This window comes from Perognathus longimembris, chromosome 1, assembly GCF_023159225.1.
Source record: "Perognathus longimembris pacificus isolate PPM17 chromosome 1, ASM2315922v1, whole genome shotgun sequence".
Lineage (NCBI taxonomy): Eukaryota > Metazoa > Chordata > Mammalia > Rodentia > Heteromyidae > Perognathus > Perognathus longimembris.
Window position 1 is genome coordinate 142,097,114 of NC_063161.1, and position 16,685 is coordinate 142,113,798.

Here is a 16,685-nt window from a genome sequence, read left to right on the forward strand (position 1 = left end):
GGCTCAGTGACCATGCCTGACACTTATCCCTGTGTTTGCACTTTGGGGCTGCCCAATTGCTGCTCTAGGTCTGACACAGAGAGACAAGGGTTCCTGGGGCAAGCCTGTTCCTGGGAGAGAGCTCTCCTCTGGTGGTTTCCGGAACCCACCTAAGAACTGCATTGCAGTCTAAGATGTTTCCACTCAACCTTCTTTCCTTTTTCTCTCCTTAACTAAGGTCAGGCCTGTGCTGAATTTGTGCTATACTTAGGGTCTTGAATGTCCTGTAAAGACATATTAGAGGCTTGGTGTCCAGCTTGGGGGTCTTCTGGAAGCTGGTAGAACCTTCGGGAGGGAGGGCCTTGGTGGGGGATGTCAGATCACAGAGGATGTGTGCTCCTGGCATGTCTCCTCCCTCCTTCACTCCTGCCATGGTGCACGGGACACCCCAAACCTAAGACAGCAGAGCCAAGTGAGTATAGACTGAAAGAATGAGCCAGAACAACCCCTTTCCTGTATGAAGTTGATTATCTCAGGCATTTTGGAACCTTGAGAGGGCTGATTAATACAAGCCTGCTAATTCCTACTTTCTTTCAACATATTTTCTCTCATAAGCATTTCCTCTAATACATTTAGTGTTTGTCTAATCCTGTCTTAGCCACGCCCCCCCTTTTTTTTTTGAGGACCTCAGCCACCAGTGAAGGCCCCTTTATTTATTTTTATTTCTTTCACCTTAATTTAATTTTATTGTAAGGGTGATGTCAGAGGAGTTACAGTTACGTAAGAAAGGTAATGAGTACATTTCTTGTGGGACACTGTTACCCCCTCTCTTGTTTTCTTCCACTTTCCTTCCCCCCTTACTCCCCCCTCCTTCTCAAGTTGAAGGCCCTTTATATCATCATCAGTTGTCTCACCCATTTCAGGACCTGCTTATAGACAATATGTTTTACTGCCACAGATATTACTCTGGCCCTTTATAAGTCAGTAGTAATTGAACTGTTAAAGCTTTGCATTTTAATATCTTGTTAATTTAACGGTCTTCTCTATATTCTTTTAAATTGTTCACCACAAACTGTTACCTTTCCATATAATCATATTTTCTGATGTGTGTTATTGTTAAAAGAAACCTATGCTATTTAGAAAATACAACAAAGAAAGAAACAACCTATACTTTAACCATAGAGATACCACAATTTATACTAGGGACTTACTTTGAATGAGATTTTTTTTTCCTGTTCTTACTTAACTTGGAATCATTTAAAATTCTACTTATATTCTTTGTCATAATTGGTATTTCTTAATATCACTAAAGTATACTTGCCATGAATCTAAGGGCTGAACTAGCCTGTGAACTTGTGGCATACTCCAGGTAGTCCTCATTGTTAACATTTGCTTTTAATATATTTTATTACAATAAATCAAAGTGTAATGAAGTCTTTGGACTTTAATCTCTGTGCAATAATGCATGCCAAGACTGGCAATATCTTGCAGGAAGCAGAGGATATTGAAGCAGCGAGTTGCAATAAGGCCCAAGTATGGGCTTAGTCCTAACTGCTCAGTTATACTTCTAAAGTCATTGTGAGAAGGCAAGGGAACATATTAATTTGGGAACCTCCACCATCTTGTTTCCTCCCACTCCCATTGAGTTGATGTCTACTGCTTTCTAAATGCTAGGAGAGGAATTATCTAGCCCCCAACCCCTCAACATCTTTGTTTAGAGGTCTAAGCCCAATAGCTACTCTTTGTTTAAATAAAATGAACCTTTATCGTGGCAACCCTTATTGTTGTGACAATGGGAGTAGAAAAAAGGGTCTCTTTTACTATAAAAGCTTGGTATACTACATGTGATCATGGGCTATGCCAGAAGTATAGAAAAAAAACCATGAGACTTCTTAATTTTGCCCTGGCCAACTCAGAAAATGGCACTACCCAGCCAAATATTATTTAGTAGCAAAATATATTTTAATGGAAAAAAATCATCTTAAGTAACCGAATAAAAATGTGTTCCAGAAACTTTCCCAATAGACAGCAGAGTATGTACATTTCATGAGGATGGGATAGCATCTATTTAGTATAATTTTTATATAGAAAATACAGGCACATTTAAAAATGGGAACATATAAGAAACGATGTCATGAGGAATAACAAAATATATCACAAAATTTAAAAAGTCAACTGCAAATAAAATGTTTACTAAACAAAACAAGCCCCAGCACCATGTTGGATTGCCTTGGTGTAAGTTCCGTGTAGCCCAAGGAGCTGTCAGGAAGAGATGATCTGCCCCAGGTGTGTGGTGATTAAAACCCAGTCCTTCTTTTCCTGGAGCAGAAAAAAAACAAAACAGATTCAAAAGACTGAGCTGAAGAGGTAAGAACTTTTGGGGGTGCTGACTGAAACAGAATTGAATTGAAAAACCTCAGAGTCTGAACATTATTTGTGATGGGGCTTGTAAGGATGGGGGGGTGGTTATTCTCTTGGAAAATGAAGGGGCCTGGAGAATAAGGCTAACTCATGAAAAGATCTGAGGAGCAGCAGGCTTACATTTTAGTGTCCCTTCTGTCACTAGCTTCCTGTGTGACAACCTTCTCATCTGAAAACAGAAGTATTTGGACTTCCCGAGTCTAAATGTCTCTTAGAGCACTAGTAATTCATGATCTTTAGTAATCATGTTTGTTTAGGTTCGATTTTGGGAAGAGATCAGAGGAAACATAACTTTTTTTCTTAAGATTGAACTATGGGCTGGGAATGTGGTTTAGCGGTAGAGTGCTTGCCTAGCATGCATAAAGACCTGGGTTTGATTCCTCAGCGCCACATAAACAGAAAAAGCCAGAAGTGGTGCTGTGGCTCAAGTGGTAGAGTGCTAGCATTGTGCAAAAAGGAAGCCAGGGACAGTGCTCAGGCCCTGAGGTTGAGCCCCAGGACTGGCAAAAAAACCAAAACTCAAGATTGAACTAACATTGAACAAGATCAAGCTATCCTTACCTATTAGTAGTGAAGGTTGCAGGTTAAGCACCTTGATGGAAGCTACCAGACATTACGCTATCTCCCTGTCATTCATATCAGGAAATGGCTCCATTGTCAGCAAGCGTTTATTGAGTATCTAATTTGGTGCCTGCACATCTACTGATTGTATGGTCCTTACTATATTCAGAATTATAGGAGAGAAGGGAAAAAACTATTACCAGCCTCACCTGCCCTTTACCAAAATTATCCTTGGCATGACATAGCCCAATTTAGCACCACAACTTGTCCTGGCATGCTGGATCAATCAGAATCTTTTTTCTGGATTTGTAAACTAGGGCAGTGTAGGAATGTCTCTGAATATTGTATGATGCTATATAAAATGTGCAAGTTATGACCAGTTCTGTCCTATGTGAACTGGCCAGCAGAGGAAACTACTCTGCAGAGATAGAGAGAGGGAAGAAGGGAAGGACGGAGGAAGGGAGAGAGAGAATGAACCAGCCCTTGGAGAGAAGAGATGAAGCAAGAGTAGGGAGGCTTGGTGTCTCTTGAGTTCCCAGTTTTGCTCCTTCTGATGTTCTATTCAGCGATTTCTCTGTCTTGGGATTGTGATGAAAATACCTCTACAGACTATGACTGGTATTTCTGAACCTTAAACAGGTACAAGTTTAAAATTGTTTTCCTCTGGACTTATTTTGATGATAGTCTTTTCTCAACTCCATAATCAGAAATGAGAAACCAATAAATAGAACATAGTTTTCATAAAATTTCTTGTAAGTCAATGAAATAGTGAACATATAAACTAAAAATACAGGACCAAAATACTCGGCTTGTGAAATAACCATTTACTGTCAATTTCAATACTATCTTTTATCGTACTCAAGAACTTAAACATCTAATAGGCAATTTTCCATAAATGATTACTTACTTTACATCCTTGTAATTTCTGTTGAAAAAATTGTTTATCTATCTTCCTTCCTTCCTTCCTTCCTTCCTTCCTTCCTTCCTTCCTTCCTTCCTTCCTTCCTTCCTTCCTTCTTTCCTTCCTTCCTTCCATCTTCCCTCCCTCCCTCCCTTCCTTTTTCCTTCCTTTATCTTCCTCCTTCCCTCCCTCTCTCCCTCCCTTTTCTTTCTTCCTCTCTCTCTTTCTTTTCATTCCCTCTCTCTTTTTCCTCTCTCTCTCTCTCTCTCTCTCTCTCTCTCTCTCTGTATGCATCTGTCTCTTTCTTTCATTTTAATTGTGATAAAATTTTATCAGCCCTTGGGATGTTGACATGGAGAATCACAAGCCTGAGGCATGGCTGGGCTATATAGTGTGAACTTGTCTCAAAAAAAAACTTGAAAACAAAAAAAAAACAATAAAACAAAATACATGGAATGGAATGTTTCACAAATTCATATTATTTTTGAACAAGGATCACATTTATCTCTGTTATTTACACATGTGCTTTTGGAGTAAGCCCGAATGCTTGAACTAACTTTTTTTTTTAAGCTTCAGTGTTAGTTCAGATTTAAAGAGTGTATTTGGGATACAAAATGCTTACACTCAGGAATGGGAATGTGACTTAGTGGTAGAGTGCTTGCCTAGCATGCATGAAGCCCTGGGTTCAATTCCTTAGCACCACATAAACAGAAAAGGCCAGAAGTGGCGCTGTGGCTCAAGTGGTAGAGTGCTAGCCTTGAGCAAAAAGAAGCCAGGGGCAGTGCTCAGGCCCTGAGTTCAAGACCCAGAACTGGCAAAAAAAAAATGGTTACACTCAAACTAGAGCTATCTTCTGGTTCTGCAGATGGCTTATCTTGAATTTCAACCTTTCTATTATAGATAAGCATTAATTTATTTTGGGGTTGCCTTACCTGGAGCAGTCGTGTCCTGTCCAAGCCGAAAGACAATGGCAACGGTTGGGTCTCACACATTTTCCACCATTTAAGCAAGGAGACTGGCAAGTAGCTGGGATGAAAATGTTCATGCATTTATTTAATTGCTATTTAAAAATTCTAAAGATGTCCATAGAGGCTTGTGGGAAAATATTTTTCCTCTATTTCCTGGTGCAGCTCCACCACTATTCCTCACATTCTTTTTTCCCATAAGTTATACAACTTGGCACTTTTTGAACTATAACATTTTCATACACTTAGTTAGGTTGTGAATCTCTTGATGGAGCAAGCACTTAACTATATGATTGACTGTATGATTAGGCCAGATACCAACTCTGATGATAGTAAATCAGGCTCATGGACTGTCTAAAATAACAGATGATTCAAACATAAGCCCTCTGTGTTTATCAGGAGATGCACTTACATGGCTTTTACTAGCCTTGATTGGAATGACACTAAACCTAAAATGGGTCAAAAGTAGCCACAGATGAAACTCTGAGAGAAGACCCCAAAATTTAATGACACAGACCTCTTTCTCATAAATCTAGTCTCATAACCACTCCCTATCTGCTGGAATTTATTTGTTAAAAAACCCGAGGATGCTTAGATTTGCAAATATCCTAATATCAGCATGCTTAGCACATTAAAGAGAAAGGAGAACTCCATATAGGGGGAAAAAAACCCTGTCCAGTAAAGTTGGAAATACACACCATGTCAGTTTCATGATAGCATCAAAAAGATAAAAGCCTTTTCTGGATGAAAATATCATCTTTGGTGAGATAGAAATAAATGCCATTTCTATAACTGCTCATTCCCAAAATATGGCCAATGCTTAGTAGGCAAGTATCAGGCATGGGATAGACAGAGTGAAGTGGAAAAGAAAGGAGAAGTGAAATATCAATCTTTCTCTTGGAGGGACAGTCTTACGAAGTAAGAAATAAAAATCAACCTAGAAGATCACTCTCACTTGCAACCTAATAAGAAAGGAATGAAACAAACCAGGTCAGATCTAGCAAAAATCAAACCCAACAATTCAACTCCAGGTCCTTGTGGTTTCTGCTCACTGGCATAAGAAAACATAACTATCTCAGGAACACGCTGACTTAGTGGCCCTCACTGTACTAGTTAACTCACTACATTTACTTCTTTGTCTAGAAAGTTCACATCTCTTTCCTCATGATCATGGCACTCCAGTGTCCTGTTGTGGGCCTCCTCATGCCATATGTCTTCTTGTACAAGCTCATGTCCTTCCCCCTGAGTGTTTTTCATTGATGACTTATACTTCTCTATCTTCAACTTAGATATATCTTCTGGGATCCTTGACCATCACGCAACTTCCTGTCACACCCCTGCTCATGAATGCTCCTCAGATCTCTCAAGCTCAGCATGTTCATCCTTAACTCCTTATCTATACCCCCAAACTTGCCTCCCTGGCTTCTGTAGGTGAGTAACTGGCAAGTTTCAAGCAGGAAACAGGGGTTTTGACTCCCTTTTAAAACTTCTACCCCCACAGAAAATCTATGAACAAGCATCATTGGTTCTATTTGCTTACTTTCTCTTAAATTCATCTTCTTTTTTTGGGGGGGGCGGGTTATCTAGACTTTGTTACGTCTTGCCAACTCTGCCTCTATGACTTTTCAACTAAGTTCTCTAGGTCTTGCTTGCCACCATTTTGCATACTGAGGCTAGATTTCCTAAAAGGAAATTTGACCACATGATTATCTTGCTTGAACCACTTTTGTGCTTCTGATGCTTACAAGGCACAATCCAGTGTCTTGAACTTCACATGTGTATATCCTAGTGTGAGGTTGCTCATGTTTACAACTTCATTTCCAGCTGTACCCCTCCATTTCCTCCGTGGCTTCATTCACATATGGCTTAATGCACCCAACTTACTTATCCCTCCATGTTGTGACTGGAACAATCTCCCAGTGACTCCTCTTGCTCTCCCTCAGATTCTAGGACTGTGAATCCTTTCCTGAACACTGATGGTTACTTTATTCACCTTCACTGCTCTCATAGCTTTTCCACAAAATTCAATTTGCATCAATTTTTGACACATCCTAGTTATGTATTGATAAGTCATTCTGCATTCTTTCCCTTTTCTAGATTGGCATTTGAGAGAGAAGGAGTTTTTGTTTGATAGCCTTCCGTGTACTTAGTACTCAATAAATGTAACTAGGAAATGTGCTGAGGCCTTGATGCAAAACTTAACAAAAGGAAAATGAATATGGCTCTGTGTCATTATGGAAGTTTACTCTGGTTAGAGAACCAAGGAGCTAAGAAAATACAAATAAATCTGACCAATGGAGCTATAAATTGCATACTTCTAATTGTGTAACGCCACATACATGAAATACAGGAAGTAGGCTACTGTGATAGAGAACAAGTTTGATAATAAAAGGAAACTCAGGCATGGAGGTGGATACAGTTGGGTTGGGTAGAGGAGGAGGGAGACAAGGAGCAAAGCTATGAGATGGGTAGTCAGGGAGAAGAGGCTGCTCACAGTGCAGTGGGGGAAGCCACCACAACAGGATCCATAATGGTATGGTGGGAACTGGGTTGTGCTTTAGCTGTGTGAAAGTCAGTCTATGCAGCACCTTCAATGTCACAAGAACTCAGGTTAGATGTGGAGACAATAGACAACCATGCTAGGTTTCACATGGGGCAAAGACATGCACAAAAGCAGTACAGTGATGTTCAGCCTGGTAATGGAGACATAAACACCATCTAACAGGTGCTGACCATGATGTAGAGGTCTCTTACTAGCTGGTGACAGAGGGTTAGCACTGGATGTGAGAGACCTTGGGCAGGGAGGAGTGGAAAAAGACATAGCTGATCTCAGATAACGAAGAGGGAAGGGAGGGGTGCCGGTGGCTCATGTTAGTCAGGAGGCTGAGATCTGAGCATCATGGTTCAAAGGCAGCCCAGGCAGAAAAGTCCATGAGACTCTTATCTCCAACTAACTACTCAAAAACTGGAAGTGGAGCTGTGGCTCAAAGTGGTAGAGTGCTAGCCTTGAGTGAAAGTCTCTCAAGAACAGCAGCCAAGCCCTGAGTTCAAGACCTACAGCCACCAAAAAGAAAAGGAAAAGAGGGAAAGTCAAGAAAGACTCATCATTTGGAAGAATGGCACCAGTACTTGCTATGATATGGTGCTTGTAAACTGGCAGGATGGTTTGCAGGGGGTTCAAGCCTGGGTGCATGAGAAGCATGCATAAATATCAAAGTTGATTTGTTGTAAGTGAACATTGGGTTAGATTGATTTAAGAGTTCCCAAAGTCTCTAAATTTAGTCTCTAGGATGTTTTTCCTTAGTGACATTCATGGGCAGCTCACTTTGAGCGCTATATAGGATACCAAAAATAAAATAAAACAAACCCTAAGAGAAAGCTTACCTGTATGACAGCGAGACCCAGTCCAACCAGATGGGCAGTCACACTGGTAAGGTGCCACACAGCGACCGCCATTCAAACAGGGAAGAATGCATATTGCTAAAACAATCAAAATAAAAATGTATTGGAAAAGATTTATCAAGATATACACACTCAGAGATATTCAAGTATTCATAGAACACTGCATTATCCAGGAGCTCCTAGTATGTGCTCTGCTTATTAATCAGCATCACTGGGAAAAACCAACAAGGGAAGTAAATCTCGATGCACAGCCAGATATAATTTCTCTAATGCCAAATGAACCCTCTCAGTGAGAACACACTGTAATCGATGCCTGCTAAGTGCTTTGCTTTGACTCTTCACAAAAACAATCAGAATGATCTCCATTTCCCCTCATTTCAGATTTCCATTACAAATTATATAAGATGCTCTGAGAGGGTTTGGCTGCCTTGGGATTCTTCTCCTAGACTAAATGGGAATCAGATGGGCTATCTTGTAGGTTACTGTTTGTAATGTTTTAGTTATAATGGAATAACTCGCTCTCATTTTCTAGAAACTGAGGCTCTATGGGGTCTGAGTCAGACCTCCTCCACACCCTCCCGGCTGACATTCCTCTTCCTAGCAGAGGCTGTTTAAAAGACTGGGACATTGTTGTCTTATTCTTCCAAGGATGGTCCTCTAATCAACAGTATTGACCTCACCTAGGAGTTGGCGATTCTTAGGTCTGAACCCAGTTCTGTGGAAGCAGAATCTAGGGCTTAACAGTGTCTTCCACAGGGCTTGTTTGCAAATTGAAGTCTGGGAAGTCATGCTCAGTGAGCTAATAAGCAAGGCCTGGAGTTGAGATATCATGGAGGGACACTCCCTGAGTCCTTGTACTCTTGGTATGATAGCACGGAAGCCTGACAACCCTTAGAAGAAAAGAACAATAGCTGGGGACGTGGTTTAGTGGTAGAATGCTTACCTAACATGCACGAAGCCTTGGGTTCAATTCCTCAGTACCACATAAACAGAAAAAGCCAGAAGTGGTGCTGTGGCTCAAGTGGTAGAGTGCTAGCCTTGAACAAAAGTTGCTCAGGGACAGTGCCTAGGCCTTGAGTGCAAGCCTCAGGACTGGCAAAAAAAATACCAAAAAAACCCAAAAAACGAAAAAACCCAAACCACGATGAAGAAGTGGAAAGAAAAAAATACATTTTTTCCCCATCTTTCTTTTTTTTTTTTTTTTTTTTGGCCAGTCCTGGGCCTTGGACTCAGGGCCTGAGCACCATCCCTGGCTTCTTCCCGCTCAAGGCTAGCACTCTGCCACTTGAGCCACAGCGCTACTTCTGGCCGTTTTCTGTATATGTGGTGCTGGGGAATCGAACCTAGGGCCTCGTGTATCCGAGGCAGGCACTCTTGCCACTAGGCTATATCCCCAGCCCCCCATCTTTCTTAATCACTGTAAAATATTTGCTTTGGTGAGAAGTTAGCAGTCTAAAATTTTTTCCATCATTCAACTCCCTATATAGAATAGTAGAAAAGATCATATTTATGAGGTGCTGCTACTGGGGCTTGGACTCAGGGCCTAGGTGCTGTCCCTTAGTTTTCACTCAAGGCTGGTGCTCTACCACTGGAGCCCCAGCTGTATGCCTGGCGGTTTTTTTTGGTTAATTGGAGATAAGAGTTTTATGGGCTTTCTTTCCCAGGCTGACTTTGAACTGTAACCCTCAGGTCTCAGTCTCTAGAGCGGCTAGGTATGAGCCACCAGCACCCGGCTCTCATATTTATTAAGTTTTCTAGTCTGTTTTTGGAAATAAACCTAGCATTAACCAATGGTCATCACATTAATGACTCACAGAACATTACTAATGAAAACAGGGAATATATTTGATCTCTACATACTGAGATATTGAAGTACAGTACAATTTAGATAATAAAAAAAAAACATTTTTTTTTTGTTGCCAGTCCTGGGGCATGGACTCAGAGCCTGAGCATTGTCCCTGGCTTCTTTTTGCTTAAGGCTAGTACTCTACCACTTGAGCCTCAGCATCACTTCCGGCCTTTTCTGGTTATGTGGTACTGAGGAATCAAACCCAGGGCTTCATGTGTGCTAGGCAAGCACTCTACCACTAAGCCACATTCCCAGCCCCATTAAAAAACATATAAACTACTAATTTACTTTCCACTGGCAAGTTGGACATATTTTTATTGTTTTGTTTTTTGTTTTGGTCAGTCCTAGGGCTTGAACTCAGGACCTGGGTACTGTCCCTGATGAAACTTTGGATCTCTTCTTAGTGTATGTCTAATTATTCAAATTTCTACAGGCCTATTCTTAGCTATACACTACACATCTGATACACTTTCAGCATTTTCTTCAGTAGCCCGCATCTTTGTGCTCAAGGCTGGCATTCTACATCTTGAGCCACAGTGCTACTTCTTGAACATATTTTTATAAGGATAAAAATTTCATATTAATTTACCAAGTATTCCCAGCTTCTTCTTTTCTTAATTAGGGATAAGTGTCATTGACAAATGATGACAGTGGGATGCTAATATTATCTGCAAAGTACAGTGTTATATAATGCTGTTTATTTACAAAATGTCTGGTGTAGTCTATGGTAGATCTGAGGAGGTAAGGGAAGAGAAGGCCATGAGACTCGGCTATAAGCTCCTTCCCAAGAAAACTCAAATAAATGCATGTCAGAAGGTACATGACACGGATATTAGCTGACTCTTGACAAATGTACATTCATATCCATGTGTATTCTAGATCTCCTGCAGCCTCTTGACGTTTTCAGATCAGCCTTGGACATTCTGGTCTGCTGTAAGGATTTCAGCCAATGGATTCCTTCCAACAGAAGGTAGTTCCTAGGAACTTCCCCAACTCAGTGGCTTCCACAGAATTGTTCAGAGTTCAGGGTAAAATTTAAGGACAGACTCACGCTCTTCGCAGAGACGCCCCATCCAGCCATCTGGGCAGGAACATGCATTTGGGCGTTGGCAGACCCCTCCATTCTGACATGGGAACCGACAGACAGCTAGAAAGAGAACAGGGGTGACTCATGATTCTAGGGAATTCTGAAAGGATTGTGGCAGAAATCATGAATGCTCATTTATTCTTTATAATATGTCCTTAAAGAGCAGAAACAATATCAGGTCTCAAGAGGAAATTTCAATATATGGAGAAGTATAGTTTGTTACTGGATGTGACAACTATATAATAGAAAGATAAAATTTTGTATATGTTTAAGATTTACAACTTTCCAGGCATGGTAGTGTATACCTGTCATCCTAGCTACTTGGAGCAGAGGTAGGATTGTAGTCTAAGGCTAACCTTGGTGAGACTTTATCCAAAACCAACTAAAAAGCAAAAGGATCAGAGCATGGATCAACATGTGAAGCATCTGTAACTTGATGTTTTCCTATATGCATATTGTGAAATAATCATCACATCAAGCTAAACACATAATTTCCATTTGCTCCCCTCCTTCCTACCTTCTTCTCTTCTCTAATTCTTTCTCTTTCTTTTATTCATGTGAGAGCACTGACAGTCTATCCTTCAAGAAAACTTAGACACTAGAGCCACAATGCCAAGGATTGCCAGAATTTATTCATCTTTCATAACTAGAAGTTTATAGCCTTTGGCCAGCATCTCCCTATCTGGCTTCCCACTTAGCCCTCCTTGCAAGCACCACTGCATTCTTTACATCTAAGTTTGACTATTTTTATGTTCAGTGGATCAGAGAGATCACAAGCAATATCTGTCTTTTTGTGCCTGGCTTATTTACTTAGCATATGTCCTCCAAGGTTATCAATGATGCTTACTGCTACATACCATAATTTCTTTTTTAATGATTGAATAATCTTCCATGTGTACACACACACACACACACACACACACACACACACACACATTCTTTACCCATTCATCTGCCAAGATTCCATGCCTTTTATGACTTGGCATTTCTATAGACCCTGTGATTTTCCCTGCCTGAATACTATTCTCTTTGCTCTAATCCTTTCTTGTTTAGCTTCCACTTCAGTCTTCAAGACCTAGTTCAAATGCCTCTTGTCTGGGAACCATTCCTGACACATCTCCCAATTCCCAGGCAAATAGGCCCTGGTTTTGCTCTTCCTCATTCCCCAGCACCTCCAAACTTAACCCTCTATGACCGCATCAACAAATCACCTATTACATGCTATGGCAGCTATTTGTGTGACCCATCAGTCTTTGAATTTATCTTTCTATCAGGAAGACGTGCGTGTGTGCGTGCGTGCATGTGTTGTGTGTGTGAGTGTGTTGTGTGTGTGTGTGTGTGTGTGTGTGTGTGTGTGTGTGCTGGTATTGGAGCTTGATCTCATGGACAAGGTGCTGTGCCTGAGCTATTTTCTTCTCTTTTTCCCCCCTCAAATCTGGTAATCTACAGCTTGAGGAACAGTTTTACTTTATTGGAGATGAGTTTCATGGACTTTCCTGCCCAAGCTGGCTTTGAACTTTGATCCTCCTCAAAGCTGGCTTTGAACTGTGATCAGCCTCCTGAGTACCTAGGATTACAGGTATGAGCCACTGGTACCTGACTGTACTTAAATGGTTCTAAAAATGAATTTTTTTGATTAAATTTTTTTTCTGTTTCCAAGACTGGGCTGCTGGGCTTTCTCATATCTTCTAGGACATTTTTTAAAATTTATTTTTATTTTTTCTGTTGCTATTCACTTTGTTGATGTCTAGTGACTGGCTCCATCTAACTTACCAGACATTCCTTCTAGGATATTTTGTAGTTTTGTAGGAAATTCTATGTTACGTCCCCAAACCTTCTCCTTGTCTCTAGAGTAGTAAATATCCTCTGGGGATTGAGCTAAACCAGGTGAGAGGAAGAGGCCATTCCTGTAAACCTGGGCTACCCCGGGGTTGCAGTGTGAATCCCAGCTCTATGGGGCCATTAGCGTGTAGTTCTTATCTCTCATGAAATAATTGTAGAACAAATGAAACAATTCTTATGATTTTTAAAAATGACACTTGGGTAGCTTCTTTTTCCTTTTTATTTTTGCGTGCCAGTACTGGGGCTTGAACTCATGTCCTGGGCTCAAGGCTAATGCTCTACCATTTGAACCACAGCTCCACTTGTGGCTTTTTGCTGGCTAATTGGAGGTAACTTTCTCATGGACTTCCTTATCTGGGCTGGCTTTGAACCAGGATCCTCAAATCTCACCTTCCTGAGTAGCTAGGATTACAGCCTGAGCCCCTGGTGCCTGGCTTCCCTTTTTCATTTTGACACAACTTAGGAGGAAATTTAAAGGAAAAGTGAAGCAGCATGCATGGTAACTGTCATATTGGATTCCCATATACAATTTTCCCCAAAGTATCACTAAGAACTAATCGTTTACATATTTCATTACCTTTGCAAATAGGAGGTGATGTCCATGTTCCATTTTCTAGGCAAACACTCCTTAGGGAGCCCTCCAGCACGTACCCACTGTAACAGGAGTAGGTGATCATGTCCCCATATTGGTGATGGATGCCTCGCACAATAGCATTTTCTACATGAGCTGGTGGGCCACATGAGATTTCTATAGGAAGACAAAACAACTATTAGGCCTGTGTGATTAACCTGATGGAGATCTCATTTCCAAGACTGAATTAAAGAGCAACAATAAAACACATAAAGGGAACTTTTTTCACCCACCTAGTATCTAGAATAGTAGCAACTGAAAGAACAATGTGCTGCTATCTAGAATAATTTGACATGGAAGATATAAGGATATTTGTTTTCTTACTCAAATCTTAAAGGTGAGCCATTTTACCATCAAGAAGTCTGGAGGAGGGTCTACCACACCAAAGAGGTGGCTAAAAGAGAAGGTCAAGGTCGGATGCTTAGAAGGAGAAAAAAACAGCAGGAGCATAGTCTACTGTTTCAGAGTAAAGGTCATGAATTTTAGTACTGTCTTCTAGTGCCTACAATAGGGCTTGGCACCCAGAGTTCTTAATATACATTTGGAAAATTGAGCAAATGATTGTGTAGTACTGTTTATAGCCTATGGATGAAGTTACACATTCGTTTTTGCCTGCTTTTGAGATCTGTGCTAGAATGAATTACATATATCATATATTTAAATAAAAATGATTACAATTGATTTTACTTTGTGGATTTTATTTTATTTTATTTTTTTACTTTACCAGTCGTGGGGCTTGAACTCTGGGCCTGGGTGCTATCTCTGAGCTTTTTTTGCTCAAGGCTAATGCTCTACCACTTGAGCCTTAGCCCCACTTCTAGCCTTTTCTGAGTAGTTTAGTGGAGATAAGAGTCTCATGGACCTTCCTGCCTGGCCTGGCTTCCAAGCACAATCCTCAGATCTCAGCCTCCCGAGTATCTAGGACAACAGGTGCGAGCCCCTGGTACCTGGCGCATCTATTTATTTTTTGACCAACACCACAAGACAGGAAGTGGTCACAGACAAGATATTCCCAAGGAGCTACTCACAGAGATCTACTTCCTTTAGCTAAGTCCCACCTCCTAAAGTGTTTAGAACCCCTCTAAATAGTGCTTCCAGCTGAAGACCAAACAGGAGCTTGGAAGGCACTTTTCATATTCAAGCCATAACAATCCTCATCAGTAACACCCAGGAACTTGATAGAAATGCAAATTCTTAGGACTCATCCAGACCTACTAAATCAGAAATTGAGGGCTGGCCCCTAGCCATCTAGGCTTTAAAAGGCTCTCTAGGTAGAGAACCACCCTAGAATCTGTATCAGTAAAGCACTTTAGCCTATTAAAGAATAGATTGGGACCATATGGAGCAAAATACAAATTTTCAATTTAAATTCTTGCCTATTCTTAGAAGAGCACATTTGGAAATGTGCTCTGTGATTGTGGTCAAATAGGTTTTAGCTTAGTTCTGGGAAGTATTTTTTCCCCCCACAATGTTTGGTATTCAAAGATCTTTCCTAAGTTTTAAACATTAATGCAGAAGATAGCTTATGATATGCAGGAAGCTAAGCACTAATTCCTTTCATTGAACATCTCACAGGACGGGAGAAAACCTCATGCTAACTGGCTAACTGGGTCCCATCTGTTGACTTACTTTCACACTTGGCACTTGTCTGTGTCCATGTCTCATCCGGATTGCAGGTGATGACCCCTTGTCCCTTGAGAAGGAAGCCTTCCCTGCACTTGATGGACACATTCTGATCCACATAGAACTCCTTTTCAGAAAGGACAGCATTCTCAGGAATCACGAAGGGGACAGGGCATGGGTTTGCTGTTAAAAGAAAAGAAAATTCAGATAGATATTTCTCCTCATTTCCTAATGTATTTCTTTGAAAGTACAGTTAATTCCTACAGGAGAGGAGGCTTCAGTGTTGATGATATGAGCTTTAAGAAACATAGAACTTATATAAGGATTTTTTTTTTTTTTTGGCCAGTCCTGGGCCTTGAACTCAGGGCCTGAGCACTGTCCCTGGCTTCTTCCCACTCAAGGCTAGCACTCTGCCACTTGAGCCACAGCGCCGCTTCTGGCCGTTTTCTGTATATGTGGTGCTGGGGAATCGAACCTAGGGCCTCGTGTATCGGAGGCAGGCACTCTTGCCACTAGGCTATATCCCCAGCCCCTAAGGATTTGTTTTGAATCCAATGAAGTTATTGAAAAGAGTGACATTGATCAAGATGCATTGTATTCAACTCCTTTGTATCCTACTTAAAGAAACTAAAATGAAAAAAAAAAGATAAAATCAGATAAGATACAGAAATACCAAATGATTTAAACATGAACATAAAACCCTAAAGCTCTAAGATGGCAAGTTAAATAATCTGAAATGGCCTTCTCTGTTATTCTAGATTTTTGTTTTTGATCAGTATTAGGGAACAAAAGTATACTTAGCAATAAAAATGCACTAAATATTCCTTTAGTATTGGAAGAATAGTAAGAACATAGCAAATGCATCTGTCAAGTTATTTTCTTTTTCTGGAAGGAACTAGAAAACTACCAGACATTTCTGTGTGTGAGTTTTATATGACTTCAGACCCATATTTCTATGAGTGGAATATTAGAATTTTGGCATTGTACAGTTGGTAAGTCTTATTGGTAAAGAGATTCGGTTCTGAAGGAAACATGGGAAATGGTGTTAGCTTTGCTTAGTGCAATTGTCTCACATACATTTTTCAAGCAATTTCATTTCTTTTTTCTGATTTGAAATAGGCACAAAAGAAGCATTGGTTGTGAGATAGGTTTCCCCTGAGTCCTAAAGACTCAGTTACTACATCAAGATACTTTAACAGTACCTTAGCTCTGTCAACTTATATCTTATTTGTAAATGTTGTTTCATGACAATGTTTATTATTACCTTTACTTACTATATTTATTTATTTATTTGGTCATGGTGCTTAACTCTGAGCCTGGGTGCTGTCCCTGAGCTTTTCAGCTCAAGCCTACCACTCTACCATGTGAGCCACAGCACCACTTCTGGTTTTCTGGTGGTTAATTGGAGATAAGAGTCTCATGGA

At 40.6% G+C, this 16,685-nt stretch overlaps 1 protein-coding gene across 1 annotated transcript in view; it reads right to left on the reverse strand.

The window, feature by feature from the left end:
- Window positions 1-1,919: 1,919 nt before the first annotated feature.
- The window catches only part of Svep1 (sushi, von Willebrand factor type A, EGF and pentraxin domain containing 1), a 148,364-nt gene continuing 133,598 nt past the window's right edge, over window positions 1,920-16,685 (reverse strand). The window contains exons 43-48 of the mRNA XM_048338880.1: window positions 15,268-15,444; window positions 13,585-13,755; window positions 11,130-11,225; window positions 8,212-8,307; window positions 4,795-4,888; window positions 1,920-2,298 (exon numbers count right to left, since the gene is read on the reverse strand). Coding sequence (XP_048194837.1) covers window positions 2,277-2,298; window positions 4,795-4,888; window positions 8,212-8,307; window positions 11,130-11,225; window positions 13,585-13,755; window positions 15,268-15,444 — 656 coding nt within the window. The 3' untranslated portion in view covers window positions 1,920-2,276. The remainder of the gene's footprint in view (window positions 2,299-4,794; window positions 4,889-8,211; window positions 8,308-11,129; window positions 11,226-13,584; window positions 13,756-15,267; window positions 15,445-16,685) is intronic.